General features: G+C 52.2%; 2 protein-coding genes across 2 annotated transcripts; both read left to right on the top strand.

Annotated features, from left to right (window-relative positions):
- Window positions 1-1,212: 1,212 nt before the first annotated feature.
- Window positions 1,213-6,585, top strand: PMF1 (polyamine modulated factor 1). The gene is made up of 5 exons (XM_005280707.4): window positions 1,213-1,413; window positions 2,862-2,967; window positions 3,810-3,910; window positions 4,660-4,855; window positions 5,810-6,585. Exons 1-5 carry the CDS (start codon window positions 1,256-1,258, stop codon window positions 5,861-5,863), a joined length of 615 nt encoding a protein of 204 aa, XP_005280764.2. The 5' UTR covers window positions 1,213-1,255; the 3' UTR covers window positions 5,864-6,585.
- Window positions 6,586-10,910: 4,325 nt separating this feature from the next.
- BGLAP (bone gamma-carboxyglutamate protein) lies at window positions 10,911-13,573 on the top strand. Its single transcript, XM_005280746.5, has 4 exons — window positions 10,911-11,124; window positions 11,643-11,687; window positions 12,073-12,139; window positions 13,132-13,573. Exons 1-4 carry the CDS (start codon window positions 10,926-10,928, stop codon window positions 13,259-13,261), a joined length of 441 nt encoding a protein of 146 aa, XP_005280803.3. The 5' UTR covers window positions 10,911-10,925; the 3' UTR covers window positions 13,262-13,573.
- Window positions 13,574-17,856: the final 4,283 nt, after the last annotated feature.

Genomic DNA, 17,856 nt, shown 5'->3' with positions numbered 1-17,856 from the left:
CAAGGTAACTTGATTTTTTCTACCCTCTACAACAGTAGTCTGTTTTGTGTAACAGCTTATTAACTAACAGAGGGTCCTGTGGCACCTTTAAGGCTAACAGAAGTATTGGGAGCATAAGCTGTCGTGGCTAAGAACCTCACTTCTTCAGATGCAAGTAATGGAAATCTCCAGAGGCAGGTATAAATCAGTATTGAGATAATGAGGTTAGTTCAATCTGGGAGGGTGAGGCACTCTGCTAGCGGTGGTGTCATACTAATAATACAGGAAGGTTGCTCTTGATGATGGGGAAATGCAAAGGAGAAGGCTCTTGTACTCCTCAAAGTGAGCTCTTGTGAAGTCAGTGCTAGGCCCACTTCCATTCATATTTTCATGTTAGGGGATTTGTAATAGTATTCCCCTTACACGCGCTATCCAGCCATGTGTTTCTCTCCTAGGGGAGTGCAGAAAAGGAGTAACTATTGCAGCGTGCTTTACAAATGTGAAGCAAATCACCGTGTGTGCCCTTGAGATGTGTATTATCCTTATCGTGCAGAGAAGTGAAAGTAGCACACAGCACTGAAGTGACTGTCCTAGTATTACCGAAGCTCTTAAGTCAGGCCCCTACCCGCTGAGATTACTTTTAAACACATGGGCCTCTACTAGCTTTGGGGGTTTTTTTGTGTTTTTTATTTGAGCTGTGGTCAAGTGAAAAATTATCTAGTTACTTACAGCCCGTGTCATAGAGTGGAATCTCATGAGGATAAGGGCTGTACAGCGGTAAAACACAAAGATGATACCTTCCTCAAGGAGCTTGCACGTTGTTCGTTCTTTGTTTTCTGGTTTCTATGGCTGCAGGGTGCAGAGGGGTCCCCTTTGCCAGCCTTCCTCCACACTCCTAAGGGTAGAAACTTTCCATGACGATCTCAAGGCGGTTTTGATCACTGGGCTGGAAGAAAAACAACTTCCTAGCAGGAGCCCGGGGCTAAGAGTTGGCACCAGTGCCTCTAGCAGAGGCAGGATTGTGGGACTCCTGCCACCTAGTCCCATGGAAGGGGGGATTGTGCGTGGAGACAGCAACCCCTGGGCAGGAGCTGCTAGGCCAGGGGCAGGACAAAGGAACCAAACCAGCCCATGTTGTGCTGTCTATTACGGGGCGTGGCCTGCTCGCCCGATTGCCACGCGATTTCACCAATCGGAACAGAGCTGCCGCCTCAGCCAATCAGAAGAAGCGGGGGCGGGACTATCCGAGCGCTTGAAGATTTCTTGGCGGTTCAAGATGGCGGCGGCGGGCGGCGAGGGCCCGGCGCGGGCGGAGGGCGAGGGGGCCACCGGCGGCTTCACTTCCCTGCCAGCCCAGGAGGAAGAGCCAGGCCGCGGGCAGCTCTTCGACACCGTGGTGGACGCTTTCCTGGAGAAACTGGTGGCCGCCGGCAGGTGAGGGGACAACATCTCGCGAGAACGGGGGAGGGGGTTCGAGCGGGAAGTCTCGCGAGAGGTGAGAAAGGGGCGGGGCGAGTCTCGCGAGACTTGGGAGGAAATCACGCGAGACTTGTGAATTAGTCTCTACAGTTGGCCAGACTTTTGTTTCTCTTTCCCATGTGCTGGCAGAGCCCAGTGGCAGAGCTCTGGACACCCTAGTGATGGGCACTTTTAAAGCTAGCTGTGCAGCCTTTTGGGAGAAGGGGGAATCTTGCCTCCAGTCTAGCTCCCCCTCTCCATCCGGACAGTAATGTCAATACGCCTGCCCAGCCCCTTATCTAGTACCTAGTGACTTGCCCCGCACAGCCAATAAAGAACATCGGGTCAGATTTTTAAAAAAATTCTAATTTCAAGCACTAATTGTGCAAAGGGCCCAGGTGTTGTGATACTGCGGGTAAACTGATGCCATGAATGTAATTCTGGGAGGGGACGTACTGCCCTTAAACACAAGCAGTGTCTGATAACTTTCATACAGCTGTCTTGTATTTCCTTGAGATGTGGGCGCCACCCTAGGTCTTAAGACCTAGCAAAGCAAGTATCCGCTCCACTCTGTTCCTGCCACCTCCTTAATAACTCATGGACCAGGTGCCCTGTTGTGGGGGGGGAAATCACCACTTGACTAGATCCACCCCTCCCAAACACACGTTTGGCGGTAAGTGCAGTCCAACACCTGTGGCTTCATCCTGTTTCCCTAATCTCCCACAAGATCCTGCCATAGATTCAGCTGCTCACACAGCAGTTCCACCTAGGGAGGAGATTAAACCGACTGCTAGTCTAGATCTCTCCAAGACTGTTACTGGCTGCAGATGATAGCGAGTGCCCCAGCCTCCCTTTCTGCCTACTTAGCCATTCACAGAATCACCCATTCTGTCCTGTCTGTGTCTTACGTAGTAAGAACTAGTTTTTCTGTATCTTCTTATACACCAAAGGATTCCAAAGTGCTTTCCTCATTGCGATTGTCATGCACCATCAGCGCAAGCTTGACAAAGGGAAATGAAGGAAAACCTGTCTGATTTAACCAAATTCTGCCTTTAGTTATACCACTGCAATCCTGCTGATTTCAGAGGGGTTGTGTAGATGTCACTGAGTGCAGAATTTGGCCCTTTACAGGTGACTGTGAATAGAGATTTTGTTCTGTTCTTTTGAACACAACAAAACCTTTGTGAATTGGGGCTCTTTTGTTAGACCAACCAGTATACAGATGTGTATGGATCAGTTGTGCATATGGTTTGTTAACTATGGACAATTTTACAGAATATTTTTTACTTCCATTTCGTTCTCTTCTGACATAAACATGAATCTTCAATCAGGCTTTTACAGTCTTGTAACGCTGTAATTTCCAGTGTATGGTATTTTAAACCACTTTGTCTGGTTTGCATTTTTTTTCTTCTTCTTTTGCACAGTTACCAGAGGTTTGCAAACTGCTACCATCGCTTCTATAAACTCCAGCCTGAAATGACCAGAAGTATTTATGATCAGTTTATATCCCAACTGCAAACTTCCATTCAGGTAAGAACAAGCAAAGCAGATCTTTGCTTTTATATCTATATCTCCTCTCCCTTTTTTTGATGATTTAAACAAGAAATACATTTGTACCCAACAGGTTCAGAATTTAAAACAAGCTTGTTTATATTTAAAGTCGAACTGCAGATGTTTAGCTGAGAATTAGACTTGTTTGTAACATCCCAAAAGGCGTATGGGGAAATATAATACTTTGGATGTTGCAGCGTTTTTCATCCAAAGGTCTTGGAACATTTTCCAAATATTATTGAATCAAGCCTCATATCAACCCTGTGAGACAGGTGTATATTACTCATTTTACAGATAGGTAAACTTTTATAGGCAAGGCACAGAACAGCTGACTTACCTCAGATCTGACTCCCAATCACTAGGTGGTGCTCCTGAAACTGCAAAGCTATGTGCTTCAACGTCGTGCACTATGATCATTTGTTCCCTGAGATCCTAAGCAAGTTTGCAACTAATATACCCTTCTCTGTCCCCGTCCCCCCTTTAATGGGGCTTTCCCCAGTGCCTAACTGTACTGCTGGGGGAAATTGTCCTGATCCCTGTCCCCTTCATGACTGCCTGCAGAGTTCGAAATAGCTTCCCTGAAAACTGCCAAGACTGGGACAATTTTCATTCTTGGGGAAGCTGTGAGCAGCAGCAAATGCACCGGAGCTGACTACAAACCGAGGAAGTACAGCACAGGTTGCATTTGTTTCCTGTTTCGAAGGACATCTGGAGGAGAAGGTCCTTGTGCCCACAGTGGGAAGGGCCAAGCAGAGAGAGGTCCATGTATTGTACTTCCATTTTTTTATCGTTCTTGAATCCTTGGTGGTTTTCCTCTGCAGGAGGAGATTCGTGAGATAAAGAAGGAAGGGAATCTTGAGGACCTCTTTGCCTCGATGGATAGAATTGTGGAGGAAGCAAAGAATCGGGAACAGCCCGCGTGGTAGGCAGTGCTCTGCTTGGCATGTTGGCAGTACGCGTGTGCTGGTTTATTGGAGACCCGTTCCTTTGATTCTTAAAGAGATAAAATTGACCCTCGTGCAGCACTTTAAGCCCCGTGGAAGTGAAGTGGTGCATAGATCTTGTGATGGCTCTCTGGACGGGGTGAATTTCACGCAGAGGGGATTTTTTAAAATCATACTACTGTATCCCGACAGGAAATCGATTTCCAAAGTGCACCTTCCACTTAATTGAGTCTATTTGAATCTCTGACTCGGTCATCTAGCTGGACTTCCGTCTATGCTAGAATCGCACGTTCTGGGCCATGTCCATAGCGTTGGAGGGGAAGTAAAGTCTGAACCGTGGCTGCCTGGGGTGTCCTGATCTGTTGAAAATTCACGCGGTGCGTAGCCCTTGGGGCGCATTGGGCACTGGAAGTGCTGGGAGTCGCATTGTGCTGTCTTTAAAAGGCAGGCTGGATAGTCTTTTTGCCAATAATATATGTAGCTTTTCGTGTTCGAGGGTGGGGATGTGTGTTAATCAAATCTCATGCTTCAGGGCATCATCTGATTGCATGAGTGTCAGGAAGGATTCCTCCCCTCCCCCCACCTATGTCATGGCGCAGTGAGACCGGTTCATCATGGGGTGGGTTCGCCTCATTCTAAATATTACATGTTCCAATTAAAGCACTTAAGTAGAGCACCATGCAAAGGCGGTGCATCCTAGTCCTCACAACATCCCTGTCACTTCCAGGCGTCCCAGTGGGATCCCGGAGGAAGATCTTCATAGCGCCATGGTGCCGTACCTCCTGAAGCACCAGACGTACCTGCGTAGAGCCCTGAAAGAGAAGGAAGAGGAGAACAGGAAGTTGGCAGAGGCTGTATTGGCCGGACGGGAGAGAATCTCAGAGATGCAGCAGCAGATACAAAATCGCAAGCAAACATGGCAGGTAAAATCTCCATTCCAGCCAGTCCCCAAACCAAGGAAACTGAGCAAGAGGGTCCCAGACTCCCCAGTTAGAAGAGACAATGGCTGCACTGGGATGGAAAGTTCCAAGAATGCAAGTTCCAAACTCAACTGCAGAATTTGCTTATGTGCACAAATCCCGAGGCCCCAATCTAGCTTCATTGTGTTGCATCGGTTGCTGCTCTGATTAATTGCATCTCAGCGAATTGCATAATGCTGTTAATTGCCTACATCCCACAGTGAAGTCCCAATGTATAATCATGCCTCTTCCATGGAGAGTCAGGAAACCCGTGAGATTTTGCTTATTCATGTAACTTCTTTTTTAACAGCTGCTAGGACCTGCAGAAAGAGGGGAAGATGAGACTGTCCCTGTAATGGCAAGAAGAAGCTGGAAAACATAGTCTAGTGTCACATACAGTTGTTCAGACCCCTAAGGCCCGATTTTGCACCAGGGCTGCCTTTGCACCTGCTCTTAGAACCACATTTTCCAAAGAGCTGCTCCAATGGATGTTGGGCTCTTTGGAAATCTGGCCCTTCGTGTCTTAGTGGAAGCGGCTGGAGGCTGAGCATTTAAAACAAATTTGGCCCTTATCTAGATACCTAAATGGATGCTGAACTCTCTGGAAAAGTCGGCCCTAAATGCATAACTTTGCTCGTGTGCGTTTGCGGTGGGGTGGGGGTTAGTCCTGCATCTGTGCTCATAAGCAGAGTGTTTTGCCTCGGGCGGTGTTCGTATATGTGCAGTTCCTTCCCTTATGGGGCCTTGTTCCTTGAACAATGCATGAGCTGTATTCTGCACATGCTGTCAGCGGTGTTGCGCTGTCCTGTCTCCAAGTGTGGAAACGATGCTCCTTTTTGCGTCCGTGCTGCATTTGTTTCCTCAACAGTGGGGTTTGTGGAGGAGAAAGACTTCACCATTTTTTTTTCTTCTATCCAGGCAATTAGTAAAGAACAGAGAGAACTAATCCTGACGTTCCAAGAGCCTGAATGAGGAGGCCGGGGAAGATTTTGCAGAAGTTTCATGTATGGGGTTTATGTTAATCGGTGAAGCCCTGCAGATCTTTTCGGAAGTGGAATTCTCTGTGCATTTACATAAATATCCACTCAAATTGCGCTGAAAACTTGACTTGTCAAGAGCTTTTGTGTTCATTTGTCAGACAAAAAGGAGGGAACGGTCTACAACACCTTGTGAAGAACGGGCATTCTGAAACTGTCATGGGACATAATTGATCAAAATGTTTTGAAATGAGCGACTGCACCAGGGTTTTAGGAAAATCAGCAATGACCCCCGATTCCCAACTAAGCTCAGCAGGAAGGAAGATCTCACACAGGTTTTGAAAGCTATAGCAGATCTGTGCATTCATGCGGCGTTCTTTTAAAAGCTTTACCAAACTTACATTTCCAAATTTAAATGAATGTAGAGTTTTTAATACTGATCACTCTTATAACCACTCATGGGATTTCAGGAGTCTAATAGAGCCAATCATAGGTACCTTATGCAGCAAGTAACACACAGCTACATTTGAAGGAAAGAAACAAATACCAAAACTTCAGCTCATGGGATTTCTGCCAGCGGAACAGTCTGTAGATATCAAGGCAAGTGACCATCTAAAGCAGTGAGAGAGATGTTGCACCCCCACAGTGTATGAATAACTTGTACATAGTTACTTGGAATGGTGTTTTGACATAATAAAACTTGTTTTTATAATCTTAGCACCTACTTTTTTCTTTTTTTTTAACAAGTGCCTTTTAGCAAGAAACATAAACACGTACGTAGGAGTAGCTGCTCCAACCCATTATTATGTGGTTAATTTCCATCTGTTGTCTTCTTTACAGAAATTTAACGGGAACGTTTGGCCAAAACAAACACACAAGGTATGCTGGGAGTTTTGTCTTCCAAGAGCCTAGATGCAAAAGGCCTGATTCTCTGTTGTGCTGTAGTCATTTATACCTGTGCCGTTGGGTGTGAAATGCACCATTCTGACTTAGTGCAGGGTGGGCGTAAAACACGAAGCCTTATGAACATGCATCTGATGAAGTGGGTTTTAGCCCACGAAAGCTTATGCCCAAATAAATTTTAGTCTCTACGGTGCCACAAGGACTCCTCGTTCTTTTTGCCCCTCATTAGCTAGGGAAACAGCAGCACATCCGTAAAAGGGGACTTGTCCCAGATTGCACAGGGTTAGCAGAGTGTGAGTAAAATCTAGCTGTGCTAGTGCCCAGTGCCTGCTTGAACCATGGTATTCAAGCTAACGATGAGGTTTAAAACACAGGACTGGGACTCAGGAGATCTGAACTCAGGTTGGGGCGCTGCTACATCGCTTCTGTGTGACTGGGGGCAAGTCACTAAGATGCTTTTTTAAATGTTACCCTGTGTCTAACTCCCATTGGTTTCCGTGGGAGTTAGGAGCCTAAATACCTTTCAGGATCTGGACTCTGCCCTAATTCTCCGTCCATAAAATGGGGAGAATGATCTGTCTTCTCTCTTTAGCCTGGGAGCTCTGCGGGGCAGGACTTGTCTCCCTGTGTGCCTGTACAGTGGGAACCAGATGCTGGTTGGGACCCCTACAGGCCGCGGTCAGGTGAATAACGTTCAGATTAGGTTTGTGACTGATTTCCTAGGCAAGTTCCCGCCGACGTCGGGCCTGCTCGTATCTGTGGGTTACAGCCCGACCTAGCAAAGCCTTTTCCTGCCTGATGTTTCTGGGGAACTTAAGAATTGACACTTCTAACTAAAAGCCACTATTGAAATGATATGCACAAAGGGCAGCTGATCCCTGTGCAGCACCCAACTATTCATACTGAAAACAGAGGCAATGGATTTACTGTACCCAAATGTCAGTTCCTGGAGAGGCGAGTCACAGCCTTGGAGACTGACCAAATGAGGTATATTTTTCTTCTCCTGTAAACAAAGCTTGCCTTGCTGCATTATAATCTAAATAAACCGGGCCTGCAAACCCCTTGTTCTTGGCTTGGACTTTGCGACTTGGCCCAAGTGATCTGTGGTTTATGGCTTTGTTTGACAGCCTCTGGCCGCCTTAAGCTGCCCACAGCATCTTTCTCCCACCCCAAATTCTAGGGTCCTGCAGCCAAAGTGAGGTTTGGAAATGGTTAGGATCTGGAAGTGGAACGTTGGCCCGAGGGGTGCTGGCGATTCAAAACAAACTGCTTTCTATTCCAAACCAGCCATGAACTCAAAGCCCTCTCGCTGCAAACGTGCACAGGCTGAGGGGGTGGATACTTGGGTTTAAACAGCCCTGCACGTTAACTCCAGAGGGGATAAATTAGGAGGCAAAGAGTTCCTGCTTACTGCAGACCATCACTCTGATTAAGGTCTAAAACGTGCCCAGCCATCTCGCTCCATGCCAGGCCCATCAACAAAGAGCTTAAACCTAAAACACGTCAGCTAAGCCCTGTGTCCTAACCTGGCCCTGAGAGCATCATTCCAGCCTGCCCTTATCTGCAGGGATATGTCCCCCGCTGCGGGCCTGGGAGGTTGCAGGCTACTGCTTCTCCCATAATCCTTTGTGCCTCTTTCCACCCCACGCCTTCCCCTTCCTTGTCCACATGTCCCAAGCACATTCCACGTGTCTTCTGTGCTGCTCACTAGAAACCTGCCCTCCCCCCAAACCATAACAGCCCCCCCTGGAGTGAGAAGAGATCAGCTAAATGCAGGGGGGGGTGAATTAAAAGGGGGCAAAGATGGGGGAGGGCAAAAGATACAAGGAGAGCGAGACAGAAGTGGACACTGACTGGATGCTCCCCCCCCACACACACATTTTGAGACAACGTTCAGGGAGCTGATGGGTGCTGGCACCCTGGGCCCCTGCCTGGTGCGTCATGAGTGAGAGTGAGGCACGCAGCCCCATGGCCACGGAGCGCCTCTTGCTCACCTTCTCCGGGGTCTAGAACAGGCAGTGGGCACTGGAGCGAAAGGTACTGGGTTAGTGGCTGTGGGAACCAGAGTGCTCCGTCTGCAGAAGAAGTGGAGCAGGGCAAGCTCTCCCCAGACCCACGTGCTCCAACCCTGCCTAAGCAGGTCTCCCTGGGGCCTCCAGTCCTGGGCCTGGCCACCGAGGCCAGTCTGTGCCAATTGCAACTCTAGTGCAGGGGGCTCATTCCGTCCCTTCTCGCTGCTAGGGGCACCATGGCCCCTGCCTGGTGAACGTGGCATAGAGCAGCTGGCCCGCTTTTGCGTAGCTTCCTTGAAAGGGCTCGCCCAGCGTCTAGGGTGAGCGAGGGTTGATCGGCACCGCGCCGTTTCCTCTCCAGGGTTTGGAGGCCATCCCGGGGCTGGAGCTCAGGAAATGAGCTTAAATGACAGGATGCACCGGGGAAGGAATGGGCACCAAATTGCAAGGCAAAAAAATTACATCTTCAGAGTCCTGGACTCGCACGAAGAGGAAACCCCCGCTGGGCCGTGGCAGAAAACATCCGCCGCGCAACAGCAATTACAGGCCGCAAGCGCGTCACCTAGCGGGTCTCTGCTGCCAAGCCTGCCCCAATCACTCCAGGTCAGCGCTGCCTCACGGGCAGCGGGGATGCGCCCAGGTCTCACCTGTGAACGAGGGAGAGGGGACTCAGGCGCGTTTGCCTAAGGTCAGCTGCTGTACGGAAACGGCGCTGCTAAGCCGGGGCTACGTGTGCGTCTGGACTCAGTCCCTCTCCGGCCGTACAAGCAGCTGAGGGGACCCAGGCTATTTAGAGCAAATGCTGCGGCTCGCGTCCAGCTCCCCATGGAGCCAGGCCCTGCTTCCAGAGCAGTGGGAGAGGCAGCGTACAGGTGGGGAAACTGAGGCAGGGGAACAGGCTATGGCCAAGGTCACCTGAACAAGCCAGACCCCAGTTCGCTGGTATCCCAGCCCAATATTTTCTCTCGCGCTCTCGCAGACAAAAATCCTGAGACTGGCTTAAAAACAAATCTACTCGAGGTTCTTTTCTTTTTTGCCTTCAACTTTTTGAAGGCAGCCCTCAGGGGCACAGCAAGGGTTAGTAGCACGGTGCCGAGAAACTGCTTAAAAAAAGGCAGGCTGTGCTTGGCACGTAACTAGGTGACGCCAGGCGCTGGCCCTTTAAGACCACACCAAATAGCGTGAGCTTGGTGATAAAAACATCTCAGCCATTGGCCACACTGCATTAGCTTAGCTATAGCCGCATGGGCTGCGCTCAGGCCCCTGGACGAAGAGCCCGAGCGAGGGGACAGTTGTTTGCTCCCAATAATCTGTGCCAGTGCTTGGGTTTCCTGGCTGCTAGACCTCTGTGCAGCCCGCTGTCTGGGTGCGCGGTGAGCAGTCACACAGCAGTGCAAGCCGGGGCATCTCTACAAAGAGAGCTTTTCGCCGCGCTGTTGGTTGGACCTCGCCGTTAAGTAGTTGTTAATAGAAGACACAGGCCTCATGCTTCAGCTGCAGTGAGCAGAGAGCGTGCGGGGTGGGAAAGGTGGCACCAAACCACCTCCCCAGCTCTTGGCTTGGCCTGGAGCTGAACAAATCCCCCCGTGTAGCTTAGAGCGCCCTCGGGGCTGCTCCAAGTCATGGGTGCTCAGTGAGGGGGGGGCTCACAAAGAGCAAGCAACTGGGCCTAGTCCCCCTGCTGGGGTCTCAAGGTGGAAAGGGTTGAGAACCAATCACACCAGCTGGGGACTGTGGCGTTCTGTCTCTCATGAGCCCCCCGCCCCCTGCCATCCTGCCTCTGATGCAGCCCCTATGCTGGGGTGACCAGAGGGAGGGCGAAGAATCTCATCATTATGACAGGATCCTAATGCCCCCCCAGCTCCAAACACCCTTGAGCTTTAGGCCGGTTGGGAGCTAGCTCCGAGCATCACAGCTCCAGCCCATCTCTGCATTTGACAATGCTCCCGAGCCCCTCCCTGGTTCTTCCCCTGGAGCCCACATGGGCCCCGAGAACGCAGGGTTGTTTTCCACCCCAGGGGTGCCTGAAACCACAATTGCCATCTGGGTTTGGCAGCCTCGCGCCCAGACGGATGGGCTCCAAATAGATCTGGCAGCAGGGCCAGGCCCCTCCCCGCCTGTGGTCAAAGCCGGAGGGGCGGGATGAGCGGGGATGTGGCCCTTTACCCAGACAGACCAGGGCTAGCAGCAGGGTATAAATGGTGGCCTGTGAGCCACGGGCTACAGCAGGCATCAGCGGAGCATCCTACAAGAGCTAGCCAAGAGAAACCAGCTGCCACCATGAAGACCCTCACCTTGGTGACTTTGCTGGCACTGGCGACCCTGTGCCTGTGCCGTGGAGGTAAGACGGGGACCGGGGGCTGCTAGGTGCATTAACCAGGCTGCTACGCTGTTGCGTCCCCCGGTGACTGATGTTATTGGATCTGCTTAAAATCTCAGCCCTCCCGTTCCCTGGCAAGGAGCACACGTAGGATAGTGCGGCTGGGGGCGTGCTAGCATCTCCTTCACTGTGTAACGACAGAGCAAATCACTTTGCGGCCCTCTGCCTCAGTTTCCCCATTTGTGCCAGGGGAAGAACTAGGCTGCTATAGCAGGCTGGGGGGCATTCATGTCTGTCCGGGACTTGGCCAGCTTTGCTTCCAGGTGCAATAGATTCGCAAAGCGTCATGCATGGGGTCACTAGCAAGAGGCCCACTCCAGCCCCAGCAGCTGTTTGGCATTTCCTCTCCGCTGCGCTCTGTTACCCTTTGACCATTCCGCGGTAGCCGCCCAGCTCTGCACAGCCCCGGCAGGAGACGGGCAGCTCACGGGTGAAGGGGGCGTATCGTTTCTGACCCCCTCTCTCTTGGTGCCTTGCAGGCTCGGATCATTCCAACAGCGCTAATGACTCGCCCAGCTCTGAAGGTGAGGCTCGGCCCTGGGTGCGATCCAGCTTCACTGCCTGCCGTTCAGGGAGCCTTCACGGACGCCCTGGGCCCTGTTCTAAACACAAGATCCCTGCGCTAGTCAGTGTGCACGTGGGTTTAGAGCAGGGGACTGGGACTCAGGACTCCTGGGTTCCTTTCCCAGCTCAGGGAGGGGAGCGGGGTCCAGTGGTTAGAGTGGGGGGGGGTGGAGAGGGGTATGCAGGACTCCCGGGTGCTATTTCTGGCCCTAGGATAGCCAGGGTGGAAGATTTGCCCCGTTCCACCGAAGCCGTGCAGGGCAGCTACAGGGCAGTCCCGTTACGGCACCGCTGGGCCTTCCGGAGCAATTCTCCTCACGCCTCCTTTATTTCCCGCCCTTGCAGCATTCGTCTCCAAACAGGACAGCGCCGAGGTGGTGAGGAGACACAAACGGAACTACGTCTACAGCAGGTAAAGCCCACGGGCGTGTGCTCAACCCCCAGCCCGCTGCTGGCGCTGGGGTCCCCTTCCCAAGGCAGCAGGGGGGCGGCGGGGTGTTGACAGGCTCAGCCCAGCTGCAGTTCTCACCAGGCCCCTGTTACCATAGGAACCCTACAGTCGTTCACTGATTCATCCTCCCTGGTGCACCCGGCCCCTCCTGTTCTCGGTGTCGGCCCCTACGGCTGAAATACTTCACTCGAATCTGGGGGCTGGCTGGGAGGGGTGGCCTGTGAGACTCCCAACACCCCTGGATCCAGCCTTAGCCTCAAAGGGCTCAAGGCATCTCACTCCCTACTCAGGAGCTGGACCTAAGTGACTTGCCCAGGGTCACGCAGGGCGTCTGTAGCAGAGCAGACCGGAACCCCTCTCTCCTAAGGTCCAGGCTCGCACGCTAACCCCTGGGCCAGCCTTCCTGTACCTGGGGCTTGACTGTTATCAGCCAAAGCCCCTCTGGAGGCGACAGCAGCCCTCTCGGACACAGATCTATTGTCACTACGGACTCCTGTTGTATAGTTAATACAATAAACCAGACTGCGGCCCTGGCTGATTTTGGACATAAAAAATTCCAGGCTGTTTTTTCGGCAGGGCCCAGGAGCCCTGCCCGCATCCTGGTCAGACCCAGGCATCGCTCATGAGAACGGGATCAGTGCATTCCTCACTCCCTGCCCTAACGTGGGGCCTAGCGTTGTTGCTGCTTTCACCCCAGAGGTGGCGGCATGTCAGCCCCGGAGAACTCAATCCAGTGCACCATTTCCGAGGGCTCTTTGGGGTGGAACGCGGCAGCTGTTTAACAGCCCCCGGCAATGGCGCCCAGGATTAAAAGCGGCCACGTTCCACCCCAGAGGTGGGTGCAGTCCCAAGGCAGGTGCACTGATCCTTGCATGTAGGCGGATTATACACTGGCCCCCTAAAGCACTTGGAGAACTTTCTATCACTCATTAACCCACCTTGTTCACACGCAGGTTCTACGATCTCATCCACGACCCTCTCGAGGGCAAGCGGGAGATCTGTGAGCTCAACCCCGACTGCGACGAGTTGGCTGACCACATTGGCTTCCAGGAGGCTTACAGAAGATACTATGGGCCGATTTAGAGCTTCCTGGCCCAGAGATTCCCCCCACATCAATCACAGCGCCGGGGAGAGAGAAAGAGGAATTGATGCCCAAGAAGCACAGCAGGGAGCAGAGAGATCTTCTGCCCCAGGCTGATTTTTGTAACCGTGTGTTAAACGTACAAGCTTTTATGTTCCCTAAGCTGCCAGGCCAGCCCTGCTCCTTGTACTGAGCCCGGAGCGCTTGCGCTTGTATCTATAATGCCGTACTGGCTGTTTCCAGCACGTCGCGCTGTTTTTATGCTATGGAATGTTTCTTTAATGAGGTCTGAGAAAATAAACGTGAGGAGCGGTGCTGCTGTCTCATTTATTGGGCTGAACGAAGAGAAGAGGGACGGAGCAGCACATGGGGGTGCTAGGGTGGGACTTGGGAGCCCGGCGTTCAATGGCCAGCTCTGTGTGACCCCTTCGTGCCTCGGTTTCCCCATCTTTAAAATGGGGACCATAATACTGCTCTATCTCACAGTGCTAAAACTGCTCGCGTGAGGCAATCTAAGTACCTTAGCTAGCTTTCCTTATTAACACATGCCGTAGTGCCCGGGGCCCTGGCTGAACACCCAACAAAAAGACCAGCCCGGCCCTGAACCCGTTAGAAGCTAAGCGCGATCTCCAAAGCAGAAACGGGGACCTGGCTCTGGGCTCAGAGACCTCAGCTAGAGCAGGGGGGCTAATGGGAAAACTGCCCTAGCAAGGCAGGGGCCATGGCCGGCTATTCCATAGATAAGAAACTGAAGCTTAACTTCACCGAGTTGCTGGCTCGTGTCCCCTCCTGCTCCTTACTCTCTCCCCCCCCCCCACCTTTACTACTTTGGCTTGGGCACAGCGGTGAGTCTAGCCCGCCACCCCCAGCTCCCTGCAGGGTTCTAGGTTCCAGCCCCCCAGTTTCTTGCGAGGGTGGAGCTCAGTGTATGTCACTGACCCTGATAGGGTGACCAGACAGCACGTGTGAAAAATCGGGACAAGGGGTGGGGGGGTAATAGGAGCCTATATAAGAAAAAGACCCCAAAATCGGGACCTGTCCCTATAAAATCAGGACATCTGATCACCCTAGACCCTGATGGATTCAGCCTCCTGGCTTCCCCGGAGAGTCCGGTAGGGCAAGGCTTGTCCCCTTTCAAAACCTGTGAACACAACCTGCAGCAGAGGTGGTCCCAGCCCTTCCTGCTCCGATCAGTGAATCGCGCTCCCTGGCAGAGCCAGGAATCAAACCCAGGAGGCACAGCTCCCAGTCCCTCTTCTTGAATGCTCCAGCTTAGGTGAGAGGAACGAAAGGAATGTAATAGAAATCACTGCTGCTTTCAAGGCACTGCTGGCTGGGGAAAGGAGAGACTCGTCAGCGTTAACAGAAATCACAGCTTCCAAGCAAAGGTTTGTGGTATTCGAGGGAATTGGCCGGCCCTTCCTCTTTGAGGCAAGCAGCCAGGCTCCTCTCCCAAGCGCTGACCCCTCAGAGAGGGAAAAGAACACCGAACAAACCAGTTTTTGTTCCAAAGTTTATTCCAGGTTTGATTTAAAGCTGTTTATGCCATACACACGCAGGCTGTTAAAAACCAACCCCTCCCCGGCGCGGACACAGCGCAGTCGATTCAAGGGGCTGTCCCGGACGGACGGACAGAGACAGGCAGGTTTGCTGCCTGCCCAACGGCGGTAATATTAATAATCCATCTCAGCAGTAGCTCTCAACCCACTAATTGACAAAGGAGGGCAGCGGCCAACTTCCAAGGTGTCCCCTCGAGTGGGGTGGAAATTCACGCAACCCTATCGCCCGGTAAGTGCGCTCAAACCTCGTTGAAAGATAGAAATGGAGAAGCCGCAAATCAATCCATTCAGGCCTAGAACCAGGGGGGTGGCTCCCTACACTACATCCCCCACTCGATTTCCTCGGGAGACTGTTCCACAGCGCAGAGGAATTGGGTTGGATCCCTTTAGATAACGTGTGGGCTTTCTAATTCAAGAAGCCAACAGCAGCAGCGTAGGTAGGCCTGGCATGTTTGCATAGAGACAGTGATCCTGGTTGTGTGTTCCTGGGGGTTTAAGGAACAAAGAACAAACCGGCATCCCAGGAAGGCCCGTGTGAGGGCTTGCAACCTATTTAAAGGGACGCCACCCTATTCCCAGACACTACACCCAGCGGTCACTGTCAAAGCTGGTCTGGATATTTACATATCTGGGTCTGATCACGTCGGCCAGCTTCTGTCCTCTGATCCAGGCCTTTCATTCAGGGTTAGTTGCATACGTTACGCCCAGAAAGCACACTGAGTATAAAATATAAGTTAAGTCAATGGGAGTGGGTATTTCCTAGATGCTGGCTCAAATCTTTCCCTTCCAAAGACAGGTTTCGATTCGGGGGTCCTTCCCCAAATCAATAGGCCAGGACTAACACCCCTACCATCGCTACCTACAATAAATAGGGAGACAAATACAGAATGCACTGGGATCTAGTGAGTTCTCACTTTCAGCACGTTAGAAAATAGCAAGGAAGTTGCTTTAGGAAACAGACTCAACCCTGCAAAATGCAGGAGGACGGAGAAGACGACAGCTCCGGGTTATCTAATACGCAGCCCTTATAAAGTGCTTTCTATCCATTGGTCTCAAAGCCCTTTATAAAATAGGCTGACAGCTATTATCACCCTGTTATCAATGGGGAAACTGAGGCACAAGCGGGAATGCCTTCTCTTGGGTCACGTGCTGAGCCACAAAGAGCCCAGCTCTCCTGATTCCCCATCCACAGCGTTATCGCCTAGGCCACACTGCCAAGAGATTCTCCAGTCTGGAGTTTAAAGCAGAACCTCTGGCAAGATCCCGTCGAACGCAGAGCGACCTCAGAGAGGAGCCGTTCGCTCTACTCCACAGAAAAACATCCCTCCAGCCCCGATCCCGGGTAGGGGTGAATAATCCTTAGCTACGGGGTCTTCAGAGATTCACAGGATTGGGACCTCTACACAGAGGCATAACTACACCTGGGACTAGGAGCTTCACACATCCATGCACGGCCCCGCGCTTGGGCCATTCCTTCTGTACAGGCACAGAGCAATGCAGCCTCATGCCCACAGCAAGTCAGCAACAGCACCGTCAAGGGACTAGAACAGGAGACTCCTGACCCCAGCCCAGATCTCCTGCTCTGACCACTAGATCTCATTCTCACTGGAACGACAACCTCCTGCCGGACAGACAGACCGACCCACACCCACAGTATTCCAGATCTAAACCCCAGATAACCACGTCCCTGAATTCAGGCGGGGGTGGGGGGGAGAGAGAGACAGCCAGCTGGTCAGACTGATTTGACACCATGAAGGCTGCTCTGGTGCCGACCTGCAGGGCAGCTAAATCGAGGCCTCCTCTGTGAGAAATAACCGAGGAGCGGCAGAGCTCACGGTGCAGATCGTTGTGTCTGTTGCTGCTGTGGGCAGGATTCTAGCTACAGAGAAAGAGGGGGGGGGGAAAGCTAATCTGACAAGCAAGTGCGCGTCTGGGATCCATTCTACACATGGGTGAATACCAGGAGCCCAGCAGAATCGCAGGCAGCCCCTTGCAGCACACAAGAGCTTTAATGCTGTAAATCTACCCCCTGCTACACCGGCTTCGTGCAGACATTTATCTGCGTTCCAGGTTCTCCCGAGGAACTCAGGATAACCAGAGGGGGACCTGGGTTCTTTAAGAGGCAAAGGTGAATTGTTACAGCAGTAGATAATGCCGGGGCGCCAAACTACAACAGGTGCCCCATTCTCAGCTGGTGTTCATCAGCAGATGTCAATGGAGCAATGCTAGTTAACGCCAGCTGAGGACTTAGCCCAGCCTCTGGGTAAACGGAGGCCGATCTAGGACAGAAGGCACCAAGGCTTCTCAAAACATAGCCTGGATCGCAGGGGTGGGGGGACGACACACACTGCCTGTCATTGAAACAGACAATCACCCATCGCTCTTAGGAGAATACAGGCCGAGATGCTGCACCGAGGGGCGAACCTGATACAGGTACGAGGACTGGGCTACAAGACCAGACAGAGGTCAGATCTAGTGAAAACGGTGTGGCAATGGGTCAGTAACCGCAGGGGAGCCTTGCGAAAAGTATTAGTGTGAAAAAAGGCAACCACAAGCCAAGCCAAGGAGGGGAAGGAACAAGACAATACAGACACTCTGCCACTAGGGGTGGCCCCTGAGACTCAGGGTGTCTGCCTCCGTCTTCTGTACCGGGCGTCAGGGCTAAGCCATTTGGGCTGATCCGGTCCAGAAGCTGGGAGCAGTCCAGATCACAAAGAACCCAATGCCCACTGGGAGTCTGGCCAGCCCCGTGGAGCAGCTTCAGTTTGTTTGGAAATTGATCCGTCGGTCGGTGGGTGGAGAAAGACGAGGTCCCTGCTCCGACCCGCTAGGGGCCTGGCGCTGCCCTGCCGCTGGGAGTTCCAGACTAGTCAGCCTTCTAGACAGGCCGGTGTGCGCACATCCCGCACAGGCTGGAGTCAAGGGCAAAGCTCACGTTGATTCCAGGGGTGCAGGATCCCTACAAAACACCCCCCCCCCCCCCGCTCGCTGAAGAGCCAAGATCAGTTGCTGAGCCCTTTAGAGGCAGCACAGAGGGA

Source organism: Chrysemys picta, chromosome 20, assembly GCF_011386835.1.
Source record: "Chrysemys picta bellii isolate R12L10 chromosome 20, ASM1138683v2, whole genome shotgun sequence".
Taxonomy (NCBI): domain Eukaryota; kingdom Metazoa; phylum Chordata; order Testudines; family Emydidae; genus Chrysemys; species Chrysemys picta.
Note: the sequence above shows the minus strand (reverse complement) of the source record. Positions and strands in the feature narration are given on the sequence as shown.

Excerpts from the sequence above, each read along its gene's own strand:
- BGLAP (XM_005280746.5), top strand. The coding sequence starts at position 10,926 with ATGAGCGGGGATGTGGCCCTTTACCCAGACAGACCAGGGCTAGCAGCA. Across the intron at positions 11,125-11,642 it reads CCTGTGCCTGTGCCGTGGAG|GCTCGGATCATTCCAACAGC; the intron begins GTAAGACGGGGA and ends GGTGCCTTGCAG. Across the intron at positions 11,688-12,072 it reads TGACTCGCCCAGCTCTGAAG|CATTCGTCTCCAAACAGGAC; the intron begins GTGAGGCTCGGC and ends CCGCCCTTGCAG.
- PMF1 (XM_005280707.4), top strand. The coding sequence starts at position 1,256 with ATGGCGGCGGCGGGCGGCGAGGGCCCGGCGCGGGCGGAGGGCGAGGGG. Across the intron at positions 1,414-2,861 it reads AAACTGGTGGCCGCCGGCAG|TTACCAGAGGTTTGCAAACT; the intron begins GTGAGGGGACAA and ends TCTTTTGCACAG. Across the intron at positions 2,968-3,809 it reads AACTGCAAACTTCCATTCAG|GAGGAGATTCGTGAGATAAA; the intron begins GTAAGAACAAGC and ends TTTCCTCTGCAG.